At 54.5% G+C, this 26,142-nt stretch overlaps 1 protein-coding gene across 2 annotated transcripts in view; it reads right to left on the reverse strand.

Annotated features, from left to right (window-relative positions):
• TERT (telomerase reverse transcriptase) overlaps positions 1 to 22,878 on the reverse strand; it is a 27,846-nt gene extending 4,968 nt beyond the window's left edge. Inside the window, exons 1-13 of one of the 2 annotated variants that reach the window (XM_003802013.3) lie at positions 22,660 to 22,878; positions 21,183 to 22,530; positions 17,558 to 17,753; positions 16,534 to 16,714; positions 15,786 to 15,965; positions 15,150 to 15,308; positions 12,330 to 12,425; positions 11,437 to 11,522; positions 9,304 to 9,417; positions 8,134 to 8,205; positions 5,343 to 5,531; positions 2,325 to 2,451; positions 1,393 to 1,454 (exon numbers count right to left, since the gene is read on the reverse strand). In XM_003802013.3, coding sequence (XP_003802061.1) covers positions 1,393 to 1,454; positions 2,325 to 2,451; positions 5,343 to 5,531; positions 8,134 to 8,205; positions 9,304 to 9,417; positions 11,437 to 11,522; positions 12,330 to 12,425; positions 15,150 to 15,308; positions 15,786 to 15,965; positions 16,534 to 16,714; positions 17,558 to 17,753; positions 21,183 to 22,530; positions 22,660 to 22,878 — 3,029 coding nt within the window. The remainder of the gene's footprint in view (positions 1 to 1,392; positions 1,455 to 2,324; positions 2,452 to 5,342; positions 5,532 to 8,133; positions 8,206 to 9,303; positions 9,418 to 11,436; positions 11,523 to 12,329; positions 12,426 to 15,149; positions 15,309 to 15,785; positions 15,966 to 16,533; positions 16,715 to 17,557; positions 17,754 to 21,182; positions 22,531 to 22,659) is intronic. The other variant, XM_003802014.3, reaches the window with a different exon arrangement.
• Between the last annotated feature and the right edge of the window lie 3,264 nt (positions 22,879 to 26,142).

Below are 26,142 nucleotides of genomic sequence, written 5' to 3' on the forward strand. Positions count from 1 at the left end.
AGAGCACTGAGCCTGGGAGCACCAACACTGAGAGCACTGAGCCTGGGAGCACCAACACTGAGAGCACTGAGCCTGGGAGCACCAACACTGAGAGCGCAAACACTGAGAGCACCGAACCTGGGAGCACCAACACTGAGAGCACCGAGCCTGGGAGCACAACACTGACAGCACCAAGCTTGGGAGCACCAACATTGAGAGCACCGAGCCTGTGAGCACCAACACTGAGAGCACTGAGCCTGGGAGCACAGAGCCTGGGAACATCATCTGCCTGAGTTATCACACAGCTGGACTTGCGGGGTGAAGTTACTTTGTTGTAGCCGCCTCCACCTCTTGGCTGTGACCATGTCGGGGGCACCCCTTGTCACCCTCTCAATGTATTTCCATGTAGCTAGGGAAAGGCTGCCACAGGAGGAGCCCAGCCGCAAAGAGGCAGGCAAGAAGGGAAGGACACCCTTAGCTGAGCAAGCCGTGGCAGCTGTACCATGGCACTGGCCCTGTCTGATACAAGGCACTGTGGGGCCAGACTTGTTTGTGGTATGACACTGTGGAAAGAACTCTTCTGGCAGCTGTGACAAGAACCCGTGCCTGGTGCAGATGGCCCCCTTAGGTGCCTCAACATAGCCCTGACTCAGACCAGAGTCTGGTGCAGTGCTGGCTCCAACCGCAGGTGGAGGCAGACCAGTCCCTCGTTCTATGATAAAGTCACGGCAAGCTGGCCCGTCCCTGAGCTGCATGGTGCTGGCCGGAAGTCACAGAAAGCAAAGTCCTACACTGTGTGCCTGCAGCCTGGTGAGGTGGCCAGCTTAAGAAGTGACAGTGTCTGGCTTCCTAGGGGACACAGGCTGCCTAAGGTGGCCATGTCCCCATCTGCATGAGCCCTACCCAGTGACCATCAGCCCAGTCTCTCCTTCCAGATAGAGGCCATGGGACCAGGGAATGTGTCAGAAGCACTGTCAGGCCTGAGCACATGGACGGCTGAGCTGATCTGGGAGCCCTGCCCTGCTGCTCCTTGCTAGGGTAGGTAGGGGGCTGGTGCTACACACCTGTGACCACTTTGCTCACTCTGTCTGGGGTCCCAAACCTGCAAAGGCACTGCCATCCTACTGCCTGCTCAGGAGGCCCCTGAGCCTCACTCTAAGCATCTCTGGGACGGTTCCCACACCCTCCAGGATGGTCCCATAGGCCAGGGTCAGCATATGGGGATGTGGGGAGCCAGGGGCCACCTCTGCTGGCACTGCCACCTATGGACCGAGATAGGAAGCTCCCACGCAGTGACGAGAACATGGAACTATGCAAAGGAGACAAGCAGCCGTTGCCTCCTCCTTTGCCTGGGCAGACCTGGCCCAGGCTGCACTTCTGCCTTCCCAGCGCAGTGCCTCCCCTTCTGGTCACCTGTGGGCCTGAAGCAGGAGGATCTTGTACATGTTTATGCAAACTGTCTGGAGACTGTTCACCTGGAGACACAGAGAGAAACAGAAATATCAGAAACTTCTCTGGGATTCCATATTTTCACTGTTTTATCATCTAGTCAAATGAAACAAGAAAGAGGGACATTGTGATAAGACACTGTCCCTCACCCCAGGGACAACAAGCAGGAAGGAGTGAGGCCAGTGCCACCCCTGGCCTGGCCAGTCCCTGCAAGGATGCCTCCTCAGGGGCCACAGCTTGGAGACTGGGGCCTCCGCCCTACAAAGGTGGGGACTATCAGTACACAAGTGCCACTACACACCCACACATACATATACACCTCTCAGGAATGCACACACACTGCACACATGTATGCATACTGCATGCACGTGCACATACCCACTCCCTCATGCACACCGCACACGCACACACCTGCTCCTTCACGCACGCCACACATGAGCACACCCACCCCCTCATGCACACCACACATGTATACACCTGCTCCTTCACACACACCGCACACGCATACACCCACTCCCTCATGCACATATGTATACACCTGCTCCTTCATACACACCACACACGCATATACCCACTCCCTCATGCACACATGTATACACCTGCTCCTTCATACACACCGCACATGCATACATCCACTCCCTCATGCACACCACACATGTATACACCTGCTCCCTCATGCACACTGCACACGCATCCATGTGCCTGCCCACATGGCACACATACCTCTGTGGGTGGGCACACTCATGTGCACATTAGCATTTGTATGTGCCCCCATATGCGTGTCCATACACTCGCCACACTAACAGAACCACCAACCCCCAAGCCCTGAGGCATGACGTTCAGGCCAGAGCCTTCTGAACTCTGAACTCTGCAGTGGCCACCACCAGCCCACTCACCTGCAAGTCCAGAAAGAGGCTGTGACACTTCAGCCGTAGGACCCTAAACAGTTTGTGACGCATGCTCCTGCCAGCCTTGAAGCCGGGACTGAAGGTGAGGCTGGCTCTGACGGAGGTCCGGGCATAACTGAGATAGGAGGCAGGTGTCAGACCCACATGGCCCCCAAGGCAGCTCCAGAACCTCCCCCACCCACCCAGCCTGAGGTGTGCGCCACAGGATGCCCTGTCTGTGGGCATTGCTTGCTCCACACACCAGCAGGGTTCAGTGCGTGCCCATGCATGAGTGGGACCCCTGGACGACGCACACAACCAGAACACATAACCCAGTTCCTACAAACATTCACTCATTGTGTGTTCTAGCAAAATGTGCACAGGATTCAGCCCAGAGCCCTAATGCCGCAACAAACCACAAGGTCACCAGCCCTGAGCTTCCAGAGCAGCTGGTGCCTTTCCCCAGGTCACTGTGATTCGAGTACAGAGAAGCAACTTGTGTGTGAATCTTGGGGATGGGAGGATTAGGCAGCGCTGGCTATACCAGGTGCCTGCCTTCATGGCCACAGAGAAAGGTGGGCCCAAAAGCTGGGGAGAAGCAGCTGCTGCCACACCCCACACTCTCACATGGACAGTCAGACAGATGGACGTGGTACACGGCCCACACCCTGGGGTGCACCCTTTCCTATCTGACTTCTGAACACTTTTAGTCCAAAGTAAATTTTGTTTTTGTTACAAATCGTGGAGAATGTGAGGGTTCGAGTGGCAGAGTGGGGTCTCTTCTTTGACACCTAACATCTGTCAGCTGCTGTTACTTGCTATGGCAGGACACGCCACCCAGAGCACCTGAAAACAGTCAAGAAGCATCTTTGGCGACATCCTGGGTCATTTCATTTCTCAGGACAGATTTCCAGGTGCTTTCTAAGAGTTCATTCAAACAGGCTGTGTTCCAGAGAACAGGCTGGAGGCTGGAAGGGCCCCAGCCTGAGTCCCGCCCTCAGCGACAAGGGGCAGGAGGGAGGGGGCTGTATTTGACAACTGGGAGCAGAACCTTTCTTGAGTGTTCACCAAACACACCTGCCTTCCTTTACAGCCCACCCACTCACAACTGCCCCAGCCTGCCTTGGGCCTCTGAGTCCGACCCATGCAGCACCCTGGGGGCACAGTGAGGGGGACAGGAATGGCCACTGTATCTGCAGCCTTTCCTTCTCCCTCTCACGGATGCTGAGAGCTGACACGCTGTGCTCAGCAGCTGCCACGAGTCATTGCACGTGACCCTCAGAGGCAGTGACCACTTTCACTCCAGTATAGCAAAGTCTTGGGTTTTACTTGCTCAGAACAACCCACCATCCTTTACTGATGGGTCTGCCTGCCCACTGGTGTCCTTCCCAACACAGATTGGTGAATGGTCACCTCTGTTTTCTTTGAGTCTTTTTGTTTTATTTTTGATATCATTGCTATTTGCATTTAACTTCTCTTCTACCTAGAATTGGTCCTGGTATATGTTGTAAGGTAAAGTACAACTTTTTTTTTTTTTTCCTATGGTCTCAGAAAAAAACTAATCTCTTTCCTGTCAGCTGCACCACCTGCCACGTTAACAAACACTTTTGAAAGATGGAGCCTCTGTGTTGTTTGATGGGTCTGTCGATTAATTCTTACCACATTCTATCATCCGGGCTGTTTGGGGGTGAACTAAAATCTGGTAAGAATGTCCCACCACATCACTCTTTTAGACATTTCTTGGTCATTTTGCCCATTTTCTTCTCCGTACCCTAACAGTGCCTTCCCCTGGGTTCTGAGTGGTCACCGTGAATACATCTGTGTCACTGCCTGCAGCTGAGCTTTAGAGCCACCCTCCAAGTGGGCACCCGCTGACCGAATGGCCTTTGGAAGCACAGAATGTTCCAGCATGAGACACAATGATTCTCTGACCCTTACTGGTCCTGTGCCAGCCTCCACCTGGCATCAGGGCACTCTGTCTGCACACAGAGGACATATTTTCCTCATTGTTTCATCAGTAAATGAGTTATATTCACTAATGCTGTGCTGGGGCTGAGCCAGGGGTGTCCATCCTCAGAAAGGCCATAGCTTGGTGGGGAACAGAACAAGCAGGCAGAAGGTTTGTGACTGACTGGTGTGGTCTGTGCCATAGAGGTGCCTGGCAGAGACAGAAGTGAGCCCTAAAAGCAAGGAGCAGCTGGCAGCCTAGGAAATCGGGAAACTACCCTGAGTCAGAGAGACTGGGAGTGCGATGGGCACAGAAAGGAGCTGGGCTTGTGGAAACAGGAAGCATGGACTGCGGGGCAGCGTGGGAAGCTGAGGAGCTGGCGCACGGGGTGTAGGTGGGCAGTGGCATAAGAGGCTGAGGTCGGGGCCATGCTGGGTGCCTGAGCAGAGAGCATCTATCTGCACTGGCCTCTGCCTTCACAGAGCTAGTTCTTAAGAACAAAGCACTGTTCAATTCATAATAATTGGAATTACCGGGCCAATAAGAGGATGCCATCTTCCACTACTATTCCAGAATTTTTATATTTTTCATGCATAATGGAAAGAGCATGAACTCTGTACTCCACAGCTGGGCTGAGCTCTCGTGGCTAGGGAAATGGGACTCTGGGGACCTCATACAGAGACCAACACATTCTACAGCCCTGGCTCTTTGAGAGCCACAATGAGGGACTCTTGACATCAAGGGAGGCCACAGTGAGCGTTAGAGTGAGTGTCCTCCCAGCAAAGAGACTCATGCCCAACAAGGCCTGATGCCTCTGGCTTCAAAGCCAGCTGTCCAGACAGCACACTGGTGGTCGACTCTGCCACATGACTGCCTCTCATCAAAGCAGCACAGAAAGCTGCTCACCTGGGGTTTCCCTCACCTTGTTCACACCCCTAGTGGGGAGAGGAGGCAGCCTGTGGCCTCTGACTCTTGGGGTTAGTAGCATCTGCCCCCACAGAAGTAGGAAAGGGCATAGGCGAACCACAGTGCCTCTGGTCAGGAAGGCGCACGGCTCCTTGCCTACCAGGTACACTTACCTGGAGTAGTCACCAAATACCTCCAGGGTCTGGGTGTCCAGCAGCAAGCCACACCAGGGGAACAGGCAGTGGGCTGGCAGCTGGACAAAGGCCGCGCCACTCAGGCTGTCGTCATCCACAGGAAAGTTGACCACAGTCTTCTGCAAGTTCACCACGCAGCCATACTCGGGGACACCCCTGACCAGGGTCCTAAGGCAGAGGGCCACATCACCAGGGCTGAGGGATCACAGCCTAGGAGGGCTCTGATACCTCATGAATGCTCCTAGAAGCCCCAGGCAGGTGGCCGGGGGCAGAGAGGATGCTGCCCCACGCTGCACGTGAGGGTGCCTGTTGTGTTACGTGGAGAGTGGAAAGTGGGTGGGTGCCAGGGTGGACCCAGACAGCCAGGACCTAGAAGGGCCCTGGTACTGTCAGGCCTGTATGAACAGGTGGCCACAGTCCCCAGTCATCCAAACACTCATCTGTGGCTTGGGGTAGACCAAGACCTGGACCAAAAAATCCCCACCTCATCATCATCCTTCTCAAGACACCTATGACCACCAGCCGGCATCTGAGTCAGATGCTGCAGTGCCAGCAGCCTCACATGGGGAAGGCGTCCTCACCACGTGGCCGGGGTGTCCCACCAGAGCCTTCCTGGAGGGAGGGGAGTTCTGCCATAGATGCATCTACCTAGCCTGAGGCCAGGCCCAGGACTCTAAGCATGCTCTGCCCTACTGACAGTCACTCTGCAGCAGGCCGGCCTCTTCCTACATCTGAACATACACCCCTACCTCCCACTGGCTCGGGCCTTTTCCTGCCCAAGACCCTCCTAGCATAGCCACCTTCAGAACTTCCCACGCAGAAGCAATGATTGTTGCCCTGCCCTATCTAACAGCCACTGGCCACATGTGACTCCTGAGGGTTTCAGAGCTGGCTAATGCTTTTTACCTGGATTTGTCCTCATTTAATTTTAATAAACTTAAATTTTTGTGGTCCTCGGGGCTTAAGTGTGGGAAAGGAATTCTCATAACTCTGACGAGGGTGTGGCCATTTTTGAAAACAAGCAATCACCTCCCTCAGACTCCAGGAATGTTTCAAGGCTATGTTCCTGGAAACACTCTACCCATATCCTGGCCATTATTAGAGAGACACCTACACCTTGACCCTAAGGGTAGGCCCACACCCCCACCTGCACTGGAGAAGAGCCCTGGGCAACACTCTGGACTCACTGCCCTGTTCCAGCCATACAGAAGTGGCTAATAAAAGCCTTTTGCAACTGTGTGGGAGTGGAGCTAACATCAGGTCGGTCCCCACTCTGCTCTTCCTCTCTAATATTAGTCTTTCCCTGTCCCTGGACTGGCCTCATCTGATTTCCTGCTGACCGTCACCCAGCTCTGTGCCAGCCTCCTATTGAGGAGGTGCATTGGGCGTTCAGCCCCTAGAGGCAGGTGGAGCTCAGGCCAAGCCAGGGGTCCTGCTGGGCAGGTGCAGGTGGGGCATCCAGGAGGGTTTGCACCTCAGACAGCCCAGTGGCCAAGCAAGCCACCTGGAAGCTGCCTCTCAGACGGCAACGTTTCTTTTGAGAGTTCAATTATAAACTTCACCATTACTCTGCCCTAGAAATATCACACTTTCTAATGCAAACCCAGAGACTCTGTTGGCACCCTGAGAGGGCCCAGGTCCTTCAGATCACTGCTCTAAGCCAAGGACCCCTGGGCTTGATGTGGGTGTGGGCATGTTCATAGTGAAATCATAGGAAAATTATTAATGTGTAGGTTTTAAAAAAACTAAAATCTCCCTCCTGTTCTTTCTCCTGCCAGCAGGACCCCTCCCCCTTTGTGGATCTGTTTCTACAAACTATTGAGAAACCCAACAGAGCAAAAGGAAAGTGAATTCTTTCTCTTTACATTTCCCTAGCTTCTTTGTCTTTTAGAATTTATTCCTTCAAGCCTCAAATGATTCCTGAGCATCCGTGAAGAGGAACAATCATCGCTAAGGATTGGAAACATAGGAAAGTGTGTCTTCACAACACCTGTGAACTCTGCTGCAGGCACCTCCCGCTTAAACTCAGCTTCCTGCTGGCTCTCAAGCTGCCCTTCTTCCTTTGGAATGCCTCCATCTCCCCCGTGCTCTCTCTTCCTCTTTCTCAACCCCTCTCCTCTCACTCTAATATAAAATAAATTTATACTTTCATATCCCAATGTTGGCCAAGAAAAATTCCTTTCTCATTCTATACTGAGCACCCTTTCCCCCCATACTTATCACCTAGTTTTAGTTACAGCCACAAAACCAACTGTGGACCAGCCCCTCACGCAATCCCCATGCCTCAGATGCCAGCATTTAGGGAATCTGAATTCCCAGCCTCCCCCAAAACCCTTAAGGGTGTCCAGCTCTGCCAGGCCCAGCCTCTCAGCCTACAAGGGACAGAAGTCCCAGGGAGGAAGCCGCTCCCAGGCACAGCGCTCTGGGGCCTTCCCTCAGGGCCTGGGGGCTGCCACCCCACTGCAATACCTGGAGACCTCCCGTGTAGCAGTCACTTGCCACCAGCACATCCCACATGCATGTGACTTGTGAGAGTCTCCATGGAATGGGCCCCCGGCTGTGGTGCCTCCCTCTCACAAAGGCCACTGCCCGGTCAGACACCTCTGCTCTTGCAGACCCAGCCCTGACAGAGGCCTCAGAGCATAGGACAGCACTTGCATGGTGACGCTGCCCGGGTGGGAGAACATGAGCTTGGGATGCACTGCCACCGGCTCGTCTATCACACACAGGCCACAGAGCCCCCCACACAGATGCAGGCAAGGACCCTTACTTGAGGAAGGCTTTTGCCTGGGTCAGGTGCGGAGTCACCAGCAGGAAATCATCAACCAAGCGCAGCAGCAGCCTGCGGGGGAAGCACCGGGAGCACGTTACATGTTATATTTGCTTTACAGAGAACCTGAAAGGATTGAATGTCCAAGTTATTTACATATTTGACAGGGGCAAGAACAAGTAATTCTCCAAGTCAGCTGAACAAGAAATATAAGTTTCTAATAGAAACGCTCTCCCTGTTTGGCTGAGAAAGAAATTCGTCATCAGCAAACAAGCACTGGGTTCTGTGGGCTCCACTGGCTGGGACGAGAGCAAAGGCAGACACCTGTGGAAATGGTGGGAAACTGAGGCTCAAACAGGTGCAATTCTGAGCCACCTGCTGCCCCATCCTAGGCACAGCTATGCTCCTTAACTCTGCCAGGCCCAGAAGCTGCCCATGGGCAAGCCAGGCACAGCATGCTGCGTGGTCTTAGTGCCCTGGTGTCTGGCACTGTCCTGGAGGGCTCACCTATGTGCTGGTGGCTGGAGGACCCTCCCCTGGTGGTGAAGCTCAATTTTTCTCTTTTACACAAAAGTACTTTAAACTGGAATGTTTAAATTAAGAAAGCTTACTCTTAATTAAGAAAGCTTCATCATTGTGGTTTTGCTCTAATTAAAACTACACTTTTAGATACCCAAGAAAAAAAACCCAGACATCAAATAAATGGCTGTGTGAGGCCAGTGCGCACGTGGCACCCCCTTCTCTATCTAGCCATTGTTTCTCAGTGCTGTGCTGTTACAATGAAAGTTCACTGAGTGTCACACAGCACAGGTGGCCCGATGCTCAGGAGCTGTGCTGACTACACTAAGGCCAGGCCCAGGCTCACTGGGATCTTCACAGGCCAGGGCCATGTGAAGCCACCACCCGCACAGCCATCTCTCGGAGGCCCCAAGGAGTCCCAGGTGGATGTGAAGGGCCTGGGCACCCTTTGGCGTGTCACTCAGACACCTGTCCCATGGCACAGCCAGGGCACACCCCAGTTCCACCAAGGCTGCGACGTGAGGAAGGGCACATGGCCCTGCCTGGTTCTTTAGGACAAAATGTTGTTAACATTTGGAGTCCCAGAAAAAGAGCCAAGAGTGAATCCACCCCTCAAACAAAGTCTTGTGGCAAGCAGAGGCAGAGGCTCACCCATCTCGCCGCAGCCCGGGGAACAGCTTGTTCTCCATATCACCGTAGCACAGGCTGCAGAGGAGCGTGGACAGCACAGAGCCCTGTGGGATGCCCTGACACTGGGCGAAGTACCTGTGGGCAGGATGTGGTTAGGGGTTGTTTGCCCACCATCACGCATGCACACATGCACTCACACAGACGCACACACAGCAACACCTGGACCATGCCCCAAATTAAGGACCAGTTAGCCCCATTCTCCGGGCTACCATTGTGACTGCAGATGGTCTAATGTACATAAAGTTGTGTGACCATGCCCTTGTTCCCTGACTCATTAATTTTTTAAAATTTTAAGTAAGAAGTTCATTTAAACCACCAGACACTTGAATTGAAAGGAACACTCGTCTGGGACTCAGTCACTCTGAGGCGATTTGTCTACACTGCAGACAGCTGGCCCACGTGCAGTCAGGGCCTTCCCTCGGCGTGACAATGCAGTGATACACATGGAAACGCTCTGATCAGAGCAGCTCCTGGGACATGAAGGTGGGAGCAGCAAGCACGGCCTCCGTGCTCCCAGCCACTCAGGACTCCTCCTGGCAGTAAGCCAGGGCTCAACCACTCTGGAGATGGGATTTATGCTACTTCTGGGAAGTGGGGCACATGGTCATTATAAAGAGGCCCTACTCTCTAGGGCCTCCTGCCATTATTCCAGATGACTGTGGCTTTAATGCACACAGAGACAAATGTGCCCACCCAGGAGGTGGCAGGGGATGTGGTGTGAGCCCACTCAGGCCATAGGGGACTCACTCTGCCCTCAACTTTTGAAGCTGCATGAGCTCTGAAGAGGTTTTTTTATTCAGAGGCTGAACTGGGCCACGGTGGGACTTGAGTTTTGGGCCTGTCTGTGTCCTGGGGCCGGAGATGGACGGGTCTCCTCATGACCAGGTGTAGCAACATGGTGACCTCCCTAGGGAAGGCGGGAGCCTGGCCACTTGGCCTCCAACATGCGGGATTATCTATCTTAATAAAATTCACAACCAGGCAAAGAGCGTGGTGCCTTCTCTGGGTGAGGGGACTTTGCCTCAACCTGGGAGCCATCCACACACATGCACAGGTGCGTCCCTGTCCAGTCACCCTACTGCCCACCTGCAGCTTGTGCCTTCCCAGGGTCTATCTCTCGGTATTTCCAACTGTATTTTAGTAAATAACAAAATAATGTCAGTGGTTACTTGTAACCCAATAATAATAACTAAGTTATATATATATTTTAGGCAGAGTCTTACTCTGTGGCATGACAGCAACCTCAAACTCCTAGGTTCAAAGGATTCTCCTACCTTAGCCTTCTGAGTAGCTGAGACTATAGGTACCTGCCGCAATGCCCAGCTAATTTTTCTATTTTAAGTAGAGACAGTCTCAGACTGGTCCCAGACTCTTGCTCAGACTGGTCTCAAACTCCTCCACTCAAGTGATCCACCCACCTTGGCCTCCCAAGGTGCTGGGATTACAGATGTGACCCACCATAACGGGATGACTTAGAGAGACTCCCACGACCAAACTCGCCCTTTAGTGACCATGGCGGGAACCCAATTCCTTCCAACACCATCTCATCTGACACATGCTGGGGCCAGGTGCGGACGGAGGCCAGAAGGTGCCTGCTTTTGCTGCAGTGATTTAGCAAGGTTACCCAAAGGCACTCAAACGCCAGAGCAGGTGACATGGCTGGGAGGTGGGTACTGCCTGGCTGTCAGCACAGGAGTGAGAGAGGTACAGATTGTGGGGGACCTGTGCCTCTGGCTGTGGAGGCTGCACAGGGAGACAGAAAATAGACATGGGTGAGAAGACTCCCTAGCACATGTGTCTCTCTCCCCTAGTGCATGTGACTCTCTCCTCTAGGGGAAGTGACTCTCTCAGGCAGTGGAAGTGACTCACCAGCCCACTTCTCTCCCGTAGCATGTGAGACTCTCTCCAGCACACATGACTCTCCCGTAGCACACGACACCCAGGTGCTCACCCACAGCAGCACAGCACTCACAGACCAAGGGCTCAAACACTCCCTAGTCACGCCCAACCCCATCTGCCAGCCAGTGACCTCTGCCACCTCGACACTGGAGGGAGTCTGGTCTTGTGGGAGCCACCTGCTGAGCGCTGACTCACCTGCGCCCGACCCTGACGACGCTGTTCCTCACCAAGAGCAGGAAGAGGTCAAAGAGGCTGCTGCCTGCCTCGTTCATCGAGGAGCTCTGGAGAGCAAGTGGGGACATGGGACACTGGAGTGATCCAGCAGGTGTGAGGATGGCCCAGCACGAGGCCTGGGCAGAGCCTTATGTCCCTTTCGGGGCAAGTTTTCATGGTAGAGTGAGGGCTAGACTGGAGTCCAAGGCCACTGTCAGTGGGTGTATGTCCACAGACCATGCTGGTGGGACCCAGCTGGCTCAATGCTAAACGTCCTCTGGGCCACCTGTGCATCCAGCCAGGCCAGATACCCTCAGCCTGGACAGCACACCCACACTCAACCATCCACCCGGCCTCCTGAGCCAGGCCTCGGTCCTGGCAGGTGACGCCATTATCATTCAGGGGCGTGACTGTCCCCTAAGACTGGAAAGTGCACAAAACAAGGACCCACAATAGCCACAGAGGTGTGTGAGCAGAGGGACCACTGATGCCTGGGCTGAGGGAAATGGTCTCTGCTCAGAAGGTAAGTGACTTTTATCCTCAATGGCGGCTCAAAGGAGTGTACAGGTCAAATCCAATCTGTCCTCCTAAGGGAGGTGATGTGTGTCCCTCCAGCATCAGCCTCTGTGGCGCACTCACAGAGAGGCCAGAGAGCAGGATGGAACCCTGAGAGGCAGCAAAGAGCGGGAGATGTGGCTGCCTACAGCAGCGGCCTGGCCTAGTGTGGGTAAGTTTCAGGACAGGGCGGGGAACCCTCCCTGACGATGGTCACAAATCCCACCTGTGGCTCCCCTACCCCAAAGAGTACTCTGTCAGCAATAAGCCATGTGACCCTCCTGTCAGGTGTGAACCCTCCGTGGGGCAGCCCCAGGGACCTGCTCAATGACCACGGCGTCCCTCAGTGAGCTGGTCGCCTGCAGGTGCTCCACAAACTGTCGCAGGTATGGCTTGAGGTCCTCAACAGTGGAGACCTGGCGGCAGAGGAGAAGGTGAGCAGTGAATGTAGCCATCCCTGGCCACAAGCTGGGCATGCACTCCTGCAGACCGCTCCCATGCCCAACCCCACCCACCGCCAAGCACAAGCATGTTGACCTCTCCTGTCTTCCTGATCCACTGTGCAGCCATGGCATGCAGAGCCCGGAGAGTGTGGGAGGCAGCCCCACAGCTTCCTGCCCGAGGCCTGCCACTTACCTCGGGACCGAGACCCAGTGCACAAAGGGGACACCAAGGCAGAACTCTGAGGCTCCCCCCAAGGGCCTTCAGCTCAAGAGAGTATAAGATGAGCACCTGACTTCCACAGCATTCCCAGGCCCTATGAGTTTGCATAGTGCCATGGGCTAAAATCCCAAAGCGTGACTGAACTATCAGAACTAACCTGGGAAGCAGTAAAGGATGATGCATAGAAAATCCCTGCACTTTTTATAACTATGTAGTAAACAACACACTTCTCAGTAACCCGTGGGTTAACAAAAGTCATAAGAAAAATTAGCAAATACTTTGAACTGAATGACAAAAAACCCCCACAATTTATCAAAACTCATGATATTGCTGAAGCAGTTCTTTAGAAATCTATAACCTTAAATACTTGTTTAGGAAAGAAAGTTCAAATATCCATAACCAAAGTTTGCACCTCAAGCAGCTAGAAAAAGAATAAATTAAACCTAAAGAAAATATGAGAAATTAAAGAGGAGAAATCAATCAAATAGGAAACAAATAGTAGAGAAAATTCAAACAATACAGTTCTTTGAAAAGATTAATAAAATGAAAAATCTCTACTAAGATTGACCTAGGAAAAGAAAATGGAGATTGTCGATACCAAGACATGAAAAGGGGTGTCACCTCAGAGCTCACAAAATCAAGAGAAAACTGACCCACATTTCACTCACAGGGAAATTCTAGCAATAGGAACACAGCTGGGTACAGGGAAGTCCTGCCTGACAGCTGTGCACAGGGGACCAACAGCAGGACAGCACAGAGCAGACCACGGGCTTTATTTACATAGGAGTCATTGTGATTCGGGGAAAGCACAGCCTTTCCGATGAGGGGTGTCAGCGCAACTCCACACCTGTGTGGAGGAAACAGTTGACCTTGACCTTAAATCATGCACAAAAATTAGTCCCAAATGGACCTAGACGTGAAAGCTGAGACACTCAGTGTCCTTCTAAAAGGAAGAGCACCCTCATGGCCTTGGGGGACACGGTCTCACAGTTTTAGCCATAAACGATGATAAAGTGGACTTTGTTAAAATTGAAGACCTTTCAAAAGTGAGGCACAGACTGCAAAGACATTCACCGCATGTGTGTCTGGTGACAGGCTTGTCCCCATAACATATAAAGAACTCCCACAAATCACTAACAGAAGGCAGATGGCCCCATTATCAAACAGGAAGTGGCTGGACCAGCAGTTGAGTCCACAAAGAAGACAGCCACAGAGTGACACATGATAAGCACCCAGCACGCTGCATCACCAGGAAAGCCCTTGAGATGGCTTGGACACCCACCAGACTGGCCACACCACCTGTGTTGTGAGGACTTCAACTGGCCGTGCATGTGTCACAGGTGGGAACACAGCTGCACGACCACTCTGGACGTGCACTAGCAGTGCCGCTGGGACTGAATGAGCATCCTGCAACTAGCGACCCCATCCAGGAGATGAGGGTTCTGCTCACCAAAACACACAACGTACTTAGGACCAGTCCTAGCCCACAAACCCCACTCATGGCATGAAGGATGTGGTGCCTTCGTACACAATGCTGCCATGAGAGGACACAGCGGAATCTTAAGATGCCCAAAGCCACTTCCTGTCTGACGGCACACGATGGCGACTGACGGTGTAAGTCACTGCAGTGGAGTTCAGAGCTGGTGGCGGTGTGGGGTGGCCACTTTGGGTAGGGCATGGGTGCGTTTCTGGCCCTGAAGACCTGCACCTGAATGCAGGTGTGGCCAGCAGGAGACCAGGAAAGTGGAACTGAGTGGTGCACTAGGTCTGCACATGATGCCTGCACAGGCCCCCATAGAAGAGAAATACATCCCAGTGGGCTTCCCGTGTCAACCACCAGCCTGAGGCTCTGGGGGATCCCTCTACCTACCCAGTGGCAGTTATGCTTTGGAGGGTTAAGTCCCCAAGATGCTGCATGCTAATGTTCCTTGGTCAGGAGCCCCACCTGAAGGGTTCTTTCTGGCCCTGTTAAGGCCATAGGCTCTGTCACCACCCTTCCTCACACAGTCAAATGGCATCCTCAGCCCCTGGGCACACACAGGTGTGGCCCGGGAATCCTGGGGGAGGCGGCCAGGGGACATACAGCTCAGCTGCCACCAGCACGTCACCGGCACCTGTCCTCATCACCCAAACCTGGCTTGTAGTCCCCAAGGCCCAGCCCCATGAGAGAGGACCCCAAATGCAAAAGTCACCAAACGACACATAAGCATGTGACCACGGCAGGGGCCCTACCAGCATAGGAAGCTCCACTTAGCACCCCATGGAGAGAGGGCCCATCATGCCACAGATACGTCTGCGTCACAGATACACATGCTTCAGATACAACCACACCACACACACGTGCCACACACATGCGTGACAGATATGTCTGTCACAGATGTGCCTACATCATAGAGGCACTTGGATAAGACACGTCTGGACATGGACACACATGCATCCTGGACATGTCCAGGTCACGGGCCCACCAAGAGCCTTACATGTGTCTTAAAGGACTTGCGGACATGTCCGTGGGCAGTCCTCCGGACCACAGCGTACCGGCGCACACAGTAGGTGTTCTCCTGTGGCTTGATGACGCTGGCAATCACCTCCACGAGCCTGGCCTGGGGGATGGTGTCATAGGCCCCCGTCACGTCCACCTGTGTGGCAGTACCAGGCAACACTGGACACAGTGCTCATGCCTCAATGGCCCTGTGGCACTTACAGCCCCGTCCACAGGCTCACCCCTGCCATGCACAACCATCCTGCCATGGGGCTCTGGCTGACTGACCCCCGTAGTCTTGGTCCTAAGGACCCAGGGTGGGATGGGCCTGTCTCTCTTCCTGACCCACAGGATAGAGGCCCCGGGCTCATGTCCAGGTGCTTGGCTCCTTCTGGAAGAGGAATGGGCATCCAAGGGGGTCCTCCCTGAGGGCAGGAGCCCTAGGAGTTGGAGTACAGAGCTGGAGAGCCCATGTGCTGAAGGGAAGGGTCAAAGCCTCCACCCAGGAGCCAGGTTTGCTGGCGACTACCCCAGGAATACCACCCTCTGCTAACATGTGCGACCTGAAGCAGGGCTGACCTGGCATGGCCCACAGTACCTGGCTGGTGAGTGAACAAGCTGTCACAGGGCCCACCTTGACAAAATACAGTGCAGGCGCCACATCCTGGGCCCGCATACGCAGTGCGAAGGCCCGCCAAGCCCTGTAGATATCGTCTAGGCCCAACACGGAGGCCCCCAGGAGGCCAGGGCGCCGCGTCCGCTCATAGTTCAACACACTGAACAAGGTCTTGATGCTGGTGCTGAAGCGCTGAGCCTGAGTGGGGAGCACGAGAGAAGGTCAAAGAGGGGCCCCCGCACCCTGTGCGTAGCCTACCCCAGGCCCAGAGTCTCAGGGGACCCCCCCAGTGCCTACGCTTGGCTGTACACATGAACCTCATGTGATCCCTGCCCACCCCCCTCAGAAGCGCTGGTGGAGGGTCAGAGCTGATAGCAACTTAGAAGACACCCGAGGCCAGGTCTAGGGTCCTAGAGCTCGGCAGGCTGGCGGTAGCAGCTGCAGTTACACCCTGTCCCCTCTGCCCTGGTGTATGGAGGCAGGTGGTGCCACAGCGCTGGTGCAGGACTACCTGGCCATAGCACCGCAGGGACCTGCCGTGTCCTTGCCCCAACCAGCTGCTCCCTGGGGCTCCGGAGCCCAGCCCCACCCTTCCTGGATCTACCCCATACACGGCTCTTATGGATGCAGAGACCACTGGCTCCTGGCCCCCACGCTGTGCCCACCCATGACTCAGGGTGTGCTGTGCCCTCCTCCAGCCCCTCGTCCTAAAGACACCAAATGTGGTAGATCCTCTAAAGTGGAAATGAAGCAGAAGCACAGTCACCCTTGTCTCTCTGCGGGATGTTCTGGTGCCCACGATGTAATCCATATTCACGATTGGCCGCAGCCCACTGGGCTTGGGGATGAAGCGCAGTTTGGATGCGGGCAGGGCTGGCCTGGCTTCCCGACGCTGCCTGAGCTCTGCTCCTGACAGCTCGCGCAGCTTTACCCTCTCCTGGTGCTGCCTGTGACAGAGCCCGACAAAAACATGGGTCCTGCAGACGGGGTGGTCCCTGGGCAGACACCCAGCACCCAGTGCAGGGCTGAGCCCAGGGCCTCACAGGGCCCTTGCATGCGGCGCACTGGCTCCTTGGGTACCCCCACTGGCCAAATCCCTTCAGCCGCAGAGGGCAGGGAGGCTGCTCAGGGCAGTCAGTGAGGGTCAGAATCTGCTCCCCAAACCACCCATGGGTTTCCAGCACTTAGCTGCCACAGGCCCAGGTTGGGCATAGCCACAGTGAGCAGGTGGAAGCTGGGTAGGTCTGGGTGGGAATGGTTTACTGTCACCGAAACACCTTCTGCTTCAGGGTCCCAGAGACCTCCTGGCCCAACCCTGCCTGGCAGGTGAGGAGCCAGGGGACTCCAGGGAGTCGGGGCCCAGCAAGGCACCCCTGTGGGTACCCAGGCAGGGCTGAACAGCTTGAAAAGCACATGCTGGTGGGGATGCTCAGCACTTCCGTCAAGGAGGGGAGGGGAGGGGAGGGGAGGGGGGAGGGTGGGTGGAGGGAGGGTGATTGGTGGGATCACGCCTATGATTCATCCTATAAGGGTACATGTGAATCTCTCTAAATGTAGAGTATAAATGTCTTAACACAGTAACTAAGAAAAAGACATGAAGGCTATGTTAACCAGTTGGATGAAAGTATTTCAGATTGTATACAGAAACAGTACCCTGTACCCCATGATAGTATCAACGTACTATAGTGATTTACTATGTAAATCACTGTTATGATTTAATTAAAAATATTTTTAAAAAAAGAAAAAAAGAGAGAGCATGGTTAGGCAGAAGACGCGGCCACAGCAGGTACCTGACCCCGATGCTCTGCAACTGGCTCCAGATGCTCTTCCGGTAGAAGAGGAGCCTGTTCTTCTGAAACGTGGTCTCCGTGACGTAGAAGAACGACCTGAGCAGCTCCACCACGTACACACCCATCAGCCAGAGAAGGAGTGTGGCCAGGACTCCCTCCCTCAGACGGTGCTCGGCGGCTGGAACGCAGCAGCCCCCTGGAATGAGGAGGACATCGAGTGCCCACAGGTCACACAGTCTTCACTGTCCAGCACAACAGTCACTGGCGGTGGGAAGGGGTGGCTCTGACCAAGAAGGGCGGCATGTGGGGCCCATGTGTCAGATCCTGGGGATGTGGCACAGAAGAAGTGTGTAAAGTATCAGGTTAACCCTGCTTCTACTGGGATGTCTTGAAATGATAATATTTTGGACATATTACGCTTTAATAAAATGCATTACTAAGGTAATCACACCTTTTCTTTTTTACTTCCATATCATAAATTTAACAATCACGCATGTGGCTTGCGTTTATTTCTACAGGACGATGGAGACGTGGGGCCTCACCCTCCACCGTGGTCACAAGTAGGCAGGGGAAGCAGCGCTCGGGCACGCGATTGCTGTACACAGTCATGGGCTCATTGCCATGGAACAGCCTGGCTCTCCAGGCCCTACAGCAGCTGCCGTCATATGCTAAGGAGCACGAGGCCCTGTGCGTGCACCATGGGCCAAGGACTATCCCCCTTGTGGTGCTCTGCACTGCCACCTGTAGGCTACAAGAAGAGGTTCATAGGTGTTGCTGGGCGGCACAAGGGCCCCCCACAGACACAGCCGGATTGACTGCCAACAGCCCACATGAAGGAAACTTGTAAAGAGATGGGCCTACAGGGTAGGTCTGAGGAACAACACAGAATGGAAAGCCAATCAGACAAGTAAAAGCGGCAGGGGGGATGACATTGAACACCACCAACAGCGGCAACCACGTTCACCTTGTAGGCTGAGAGACACACAACCTCACTGGGGAAGAGAACGGCATGGCGGTTGAAGGGGTGATTAAGTTAAAATATGCTAAGAACCACAAGCTGCTCAGAAGGGTAGGGGTATTTTAAACTTCATTAAAACATGCTAAAGTAATGATAATGTGGTTTTTAAACATTTTTAATCACAACATATTATATGAAAAATAAAGCACCTGATATCTGCCAAGAGGTGAAAACACATTTTTAAGAAGAAGAATGAAGGAGAAGAAGAGCCCAGAGGAAGCAACAATAGGCGCCCGAGGAAAAAAGCTGATGGAAAGTGCTACCAGGTTGTCAGTTAGGCAACAACTATCAGACTAGATTGGAAATAAAGGAAAAATTCACCTGTATGCTGTTAATAAGACACACAGAAACTGTAAGAATATTGAAAAATTGAAAACAAAAGTTAAAGGTGGAAAATAGATGCAGGAGGCACATAGTTACAGAAAGCTGGCCCAGCCCAGCTAAGAGCATTTAGAATGGGCCGGGGTAAAGGATCACCAGGGACATGGGGTCCTGGTAACAGAGGGTGTACCATGAGGAGGATGAACTTCAGGGAAGCGCCTGGCAAGCTTTCCACCTAAGGTGGCAGCCCAGTGACAGGATTTCAGGTAGACAAAGGACACTTATGGAAGCTACCCAGAATCCAGGTTACAAAACAGGCCTCCACAATGTCAAGTCATTGTTGTTATACAGACCACTACAGGCAGGTGCCCGCTGTCCCAGCTACTTGGGAGGCTGAGGCGGGAGATCATGTGAGCCCAGGAGTTTGAGGCCGCAGTGAGCCGTTAACAATGCCACATACTCCAGCCTGGGTAACAGGGGTAGACTCCGTCTCCCCCCAACAAACAAAACAAAAATTGAAATAACCTATACATTTGGAAAATAAAAGATGTTCAAATAACTCACTGATCAAAGAAGAAATCATAGAATAAGTTAGAAAATACAAGTGATATCAAGATCATTTCACATGAAAATACAGGGTACAGCTAAGGTATTCTCGGAAATGTGAAGTTAGAAAAGGACAACAGAGTGAACCAAGAGAAGCAGGAAGGGTGAGTGTGAACATCAGAGAGAAGTTAGTGAAATTCACCACAAAGACCAGAGAAGGCCGACAAGGCCCCATGGAGATGCAGAACTCCACTGCCAAGATCCAAGGGGTTCCCAGAGCAAGACAGGGACATCTCAACCTGTGGTTTAGGGAAAGTGATTGTGCAGCCGGATGTAGGATCCAATCAACAGAAGGGGTGACCAGAGACAGCGCCAGCCTAGGTAAGGAGCAGCAGGTGTCCAGAGTAAGATGATGAGGGCGGCCACTAAAGGAAAAAGGAAAAAGTGAACAAATGAGGAGGCTAAGGCACCTCTCGCCATGGGCACAAATACAGACAGCCCCTCAGTCTAGCCTTTGGCTGGGCAGGACCAGGGTGGAGCCTGGCTGCACAGAGGCAATTGGGGCCTGTGCTAAGCACCATGCCTGGCAGGCAGGGAGACGAGGGCCCATAGAGTCCTGTACCCCGGGAGAACAGGGGAAGGAAATGTGGCCAAAAAGAGCTTTTAAAGACCAAGTCACATCCAGGGTCACTTATCCAGCAATGAGCCACTGGAGTAGCCACAGCTACAGAAGAACAAATGGCCAGAGGCACAGCTCAAGTGAGTGGGGCAGGAGGCCCAGGGGGCTGCAGCTCAGGCACCTGGGAAAATACCACCCTGTAATTTCCCACATCACACAGCACTGTAACCTCCTCCAAAATCAGAAAAAGGCAATGTTCAGAGGCAGATTTGTGATCACAGAATTCAAACTCTTTTGTGATGGAAGCTGGAGCCCAAAACCCAAAAGTGAGTGGCAGGGCAGGACTGGCTGAAGTGCTTGGTGAGAAGTCTTCAAGTTCTATCTGTGCTGTAGCATGCGACAGGCAGCAGCTGCCCAACGATACAGACTTCGAGCCATGCAAGATGGATAAGTCCTAGCACCCTGCTGCAAACTCTGGGCTGAGCTAAAGACTGAATGGTACACAGAGCCAAGTGATGCTATACCACAATAAAAGTGAAGAGCGAGTCCCGGGAAGTCCGCCCTGATGGACTGCATCACCAGCACATACGACCTGAGTGTTGAGTGACAAGAGCGCGTCCCGGGAAGTCCGCCCTGATGGATTGCATCACCAGCACATATGACCTGAGTGTTGAGTGACAAGAGCGCATCCTGTCCTGGGAAGGCCCCCGACAGACTGCATCACCAGCACACACGACAGATGTTCCCACGGAATCCAGGCACTTCCTTCCCACACCCAGCAAGAGGGGTCTCATGCCCACCTCCCATTTCTGTCAGTAGGGCACCGTGTTCCTGACAAACCTTGAAGCTGAGAAGCAGGTTATGAATAACCTGCTGCGGACCACCCCCACCACTGTCAGCACAGCGCCCCCAGCCCTGGAACCTGCCTATGTGGCAGAGCATGGCTGTGGGCATGCAGGTTTGTGCAAACCAAATGGAGGGAGAGGGCAGAGGCAGAGAACAGATGGAATTGCCCCAGCCTGGGCAAGCCAGTGTGCCCAGTGAGGCTGAGGAGCACACAGCAGGCAGGGCACCCATGTATCTGACTCCACAGGGCCTGGTCCCAGGAGGCCCCAGCTCACCTGGGCTCTTGCGCAGCCAGGCACAGTCCTGAACTTTCATCCTCCAGGTGAGCTCCTGCCGGGAGAGCCTGGCGTGCTTCCCCAGGGAAACAAACTTCTTCGCGTTTCTCAAGAACCTGCGTTCATTGTGCCTGGAGCCCCAGAGGCGGGCGGGTACCACGCGGCGCAGGCAGGCGCGCAGGAATGTATACACCTGCCAGGGGCTGCTGTGATGGCGGAGCAGCCGCACCAGGTACCTCTGGTCTGCATCCTCCTCGGTGGCACAGACACCTGCAGCAGTGGTGGCCACAGCCCGCAGCGGGCAGTGTGTCCTGAGGAGCGCGCCGTAGGGGCACCGTGCATGGTTTCCAAGCAGCTCGCGAAACAGGGGCCGCATATTCCAGTAGCGCTGTGGGAGACGATGCCGCCTGCGGGACAATCCTGCCCGCCGCGGTGTTGGGCCTAGGAAGATGTGCTCTATGAGTTTCCTGGCACCGGCCAGGCTGGGCCGCAGGGAGCTGAGCAGGAAGGAGGGGCGCAGCCGCTCCTTGTCACCAGAGCAGTAGAGGAAGTGGCTGGTCTCTGCGTACATTCCGAAATGAGGCACACTTGGAAGCTGCGGTGACTGCGGTGTGGCCGTAAGGCCCATCTGGCACGCGCGGCCCACTGATGGATAGGAGCGACACATCTCAGACCTATCACTAATGGAAGACGTGGCTTCTATGGTGGCTCTGGTGGGTGCCACAGCACGGGGATTGCGGTCACTCGGCCCATGCACACTGCCTGGATAGGCCTGGGTGGCCTGCCCCTCACGTCCTGGTCCCAGCTCACAGGCCGGTTCACACCTAGGTCTCTTGGCTGAAGGAGGACTTCCACCAGCGCTGCCCGGACGCCGCCTCGCACCACGGTCTGGCAGGTCCAAAGCTACGCTGGCCTCCCCGTCACTGCGGTTCCAGGAGTGGCGTGTAGATCCTGGCCCCCTTCGTGTCTCGCCCGCGCGACGCATGGGTCGATGTCTGGGGGACGCGGCAGGCTTGGCCTCGGTGGAGGCACAGAGCTCATACAGAGGCGGCCCACACACCTGGTAAGCGCAGCTCGGAGGCACCAGCAGGTAGAGCGCGCAGTGCGCCAGCAGGTAAACCAACACGTCGTCCCCAACGCGGCGCAGCAGCAGCCCCCATGCGCCACTCCCGCGCAGCGTCTCGGTCACCGTGTTGGGCAGGTAGCTGCGCACACTGGTAGTGAAGGCCACGGGCGGCCCGCCGCGGGCTCCGTCCAGCAGCGCGAAGCCGAAGGCCAGCACGTTCCTGGAGCCGCGCTCACAGAGCCTCTGCACTACCCTGGCCACCAGCTCCTTCAGGCAGGACACCTGCAGGCGGAAGGGGTTATAAGTCGCTGCGCGAAGTGTCAGGGAGTCTGGGGCGCACTGCTCCGCGTCCCGCCTAGATCCCGCGGCCGGACCCTCGTCCCACCCAACACGGATCCCCGGGCGACCCACTTGGTGGAAGGAGGTGCCAGAAGGCGGCGGCCGCGCGCCCCAGGGCACGCACACCAGGCACTGGGCCACAAGCGAGCGGAAGGCCACCGGGTCCCCACGCTGCACGAGCCGCCGGCCCGCGGGCCCCAGGCGCCTCACGAACGTCGCTAGTGGCAGCACCTCGCGATAGCGGCTGCGCAGCAGGTTGCGGACAGCCCTGCAGCGGGGCGCGCGCGGCATGGCCTGGCCGGCGCCCGCCACGTGCAGGGGCCCCGGGCACTGATACCGCATGCACCGCACTCTCACTCCCGCCAAGACGCTGGCGCCGCAGAGGGAGGTCGGCCGGGTGCGGGCCCGCGGGAGGAAGGGGCGGGGCTGGAAGGGGGTTGAGAGACCCGGAAAGGGACCCGGGCTGGGACTGGAGCCAAGGAGGGGTCGCGACGTGGGAGGGGCGGAGTTTGCCCAGAGGGGCGGGGCTGCACGAAGGGGCGGGGCGGGATCGGTCTGGGCCCCAAGGGACACTGCAGAGCCCATTGTTTGTGCCTGAAGCCAACAGGGGTCTAGAAGCCCAGTCCGCGCTGCTGCTCTGGATGGGCCCGCGCGGTGCGACCCCACCCAGGGTGCAGGGTCACAGCCAGGGTCACACAATCGAGAAAGGCTGAATCAGTCAAGGCTCCAGAGTAATAAAAGGGAAGGACCTTAACGTGGGTCTCTGGGGTACTGATGCGTTACGCGTCCCTGTTAAGTCACTTTCTCAAACGGACGGTTACCCTGGAGCAGGACAGAGAGCCTTGCGTCTCCCAGCACCAGCAGACCTGGAACGTGAGGGAGAGGACTGAAAGGCGTCGACTTGGATGGGAGGGCATCCACAGGCTTGGTCCCCCTAGTTTTCTAAAAGTTCTTAGGTTTCTGCGTGGGCCCTGCTCTAAGCAAACCACCCCAAAGAAGTTCCCTGTTAATCACCCACCAGGTCAGTACCATCAACGGAAAGGAAGAAAATGGAGCTGCTGTTTCCTCGTGGAAAGGTCCTGGGGGCCCCACACCTGCCCCCTGCCTGCCTACAGCCCCACAGCACTGCTGGCCAGGTGAAAGGCCAGGTCGCATGGCGAGGGGCCTGTCACAGCGTTAGATCAGGAAGAGCCAGAGGCCCAAATTCCTGGCCAGCAGCAGAGACCCCCACAGTCGTTCAGCACCCCCTTGGCCTGGGATGGCAGTTGAGGGGAAGACGACACTCCCAAGACAGTGAGAAGCTACCTAGTGGGTACTTCACCCAAACGGTAAGCAGGTGTTTGACTTGCCAGAAATGCGGAAACGTTTGGGTCTGTGGAGGCTTTGTTAGGCTGCAAGGACAGGTCCAGACTCTGGCACACCTGAAAGGCTAACAGGCAAAGCCTTCTGTGTAATAAGATGCTGGGCAGGAAACTGCTTTTATTCATATTCATGGAGGTAGTATTTGAACAGGCTCCTTCCTATGTATCAGGCTGGGCCATCTGCCTCATCTTGTAACACTCAGGAGCACAAGTGGACGCTCTAGAAATTCTGTCCAGCAAGCACTTTACATCTTTAGGGCTGTGCTGGAGAACCGCTCATTTCTGCCACAAGAGACTTGGGAAATTTGTTTCAACAATAAAGCTGTTGCTTTTTGTGGTTGCCTCAGAGAAAACAGTACAGAAAACATAACTAAAAAAGCAGAAGAAACTGAGGCAGAAATTACACTGTTGTGACTGAAACCATGCCAGGGAAAGGAAACAGCTTTGGGTGGGGTATCCAGGACAACCTCTGCAATATCACCTGCTGCTAACCTGCCTTTGAAAAGCTAATGCTGTCTGTCTTCACCTTCACATCATGAAACATGGAGTTCCAAGAAAGAAATTTCGATTGCTGGCTTAAGATAAAATGTAATCATAAGATGTCTTTCTTGGTCCTCAGTACAGGGAAGATGGCTTATCTTGCTTCTCACCCAGGTGCCAGGCTCCTGCTGGAGACCTCACGGGGAGCCTGGCCCGGCTCCCGGCCACTGGCCTCACCGCACTTTAGGCTGCTCTAGGAAACTACAGCTGTCAGAACAATTTCCCCTGGTCTGTGAGGAATTACAGAATGTGTTGATGAAGGTAAATTCTGAGTAAAGGGGGAAACTGAATTCCATCAATTCTGGACCAGTGACTGGGGCTTGAGTCTAGGGAAATTTTTTTTTGTTTTTTTGAGACAGAGCCTCCAGCTGTCACCCTGGGTAGAGTGCTGTGGTATTCACAGCTCACAGCAACCTCTAACTCCTGGGCTTAAGCAATTCTCTTGCCTCAGCCTCCCAAATAGCTGGGACTATAGTCGCCTGCCACAATGCCCAGCTATTTTGGTTGCAGCTGTCATTGTTTGGCGAGCCTGGGCTGGATTTGAACCTGCCAGCTCAGGTATATGTGGCTGGTGCCTTAGCCGCTTGAGCCATAGGCGCTGAGTTGGAAATTTTTAAATGAATGGTTAGGTAGCTGGTTCTCAGCAGGGGGACAAGCATGCTGCTCCCTGTGCTTGTGTCCCTGCAGGTGCAGTGGCCTTGTTCTTGTGTCCTCAGGCTACCCTGGGTACTGGAGCAAGAGCCTCTCTGGACAGCAGCAGGGTGTCCTGACAGACCCTAGGCATTTGCAGGAGCTGGGGGAAGGCAAGTTATGACTCAGCAGGGTGGCAGAGAAATGCTAGCCAGTCTCAGTCACGGTGCTGGGCAAGTGCCAGGCCCTATGAGGGAGAACACCAGGCCATGGGAGAAGACATCTTGTCCCTGCCCTGGGTGGGACTTCAGTCCTGTCCTGGCTGGTGTGTTTCTTGAAACTTGCTGGGAAATAGCTTTAAATCCACAGTGTGCCAGCTTCCTATTGCTGCTGTAGCAAATCCACAAATTCAGTGCCTTTAAACAACACGCGATGCGTATTCTCTTACCACTCTGGAGGTCCCAGAGGGCCAAAGTCAAGGCATGGGCTCCTGCTGCAGGCTCCAGGGGGACCCCTGCCTCCATGCAGCCCCCAGGGTGCCACACTCCTGGGCTGTCTCCAGGTCAGCAGTGCTGTATCTTCAGCCTTTGACAGCGACTGTGTCTCCATTGGCTTGAGGACTCTCTTACCTCCCTCTTTGGAACCCCTGGATTATGGCAAGGCCACCAAGTGATCCAGGACAATCTTCTATCTCAAGACCCTTAACCTGATCACACCTTCAGAGGCCCTTGTGCTGGGTTGGATTCTGTTCACAGGTTTGAGGGACATGGATGTGGACATTGTCCTTCTAGGACACTCAGGCCTGGCAAAGATGGCACAGCTCTCAAAGGGACAGGTTCTGCCTCCAGATCCCCTTCACCATGTACCAAAACCTTCTGTCTCACATAACAGAACCCACTCTCAGTCCGGTTGAAATCTTGTCACTTTGGGAATGTTACAGACATGAATCACATCATGTGACCTTTGAGACTGGCATTTTCTTTTTTTTTTGCAACTTTTGGCCAGGGCTGGGTTTGAACCCGCC

Source organism: Otolemur garnettii, unplaced genomic scaffold, assembly GCF_000181295.1.
Source record: "Otolemur garnettii isolate 467f Iridium unplaced genomic scaffold, OtoGar3 scaffold00226, whole genome shotgun sequence".
NCBI classification, from domain to species: Eukaryota; Metazoa; Chordata; class Mammalia; order Primates; family Galagidae; genus Otolemur; species Otolemur garnettii.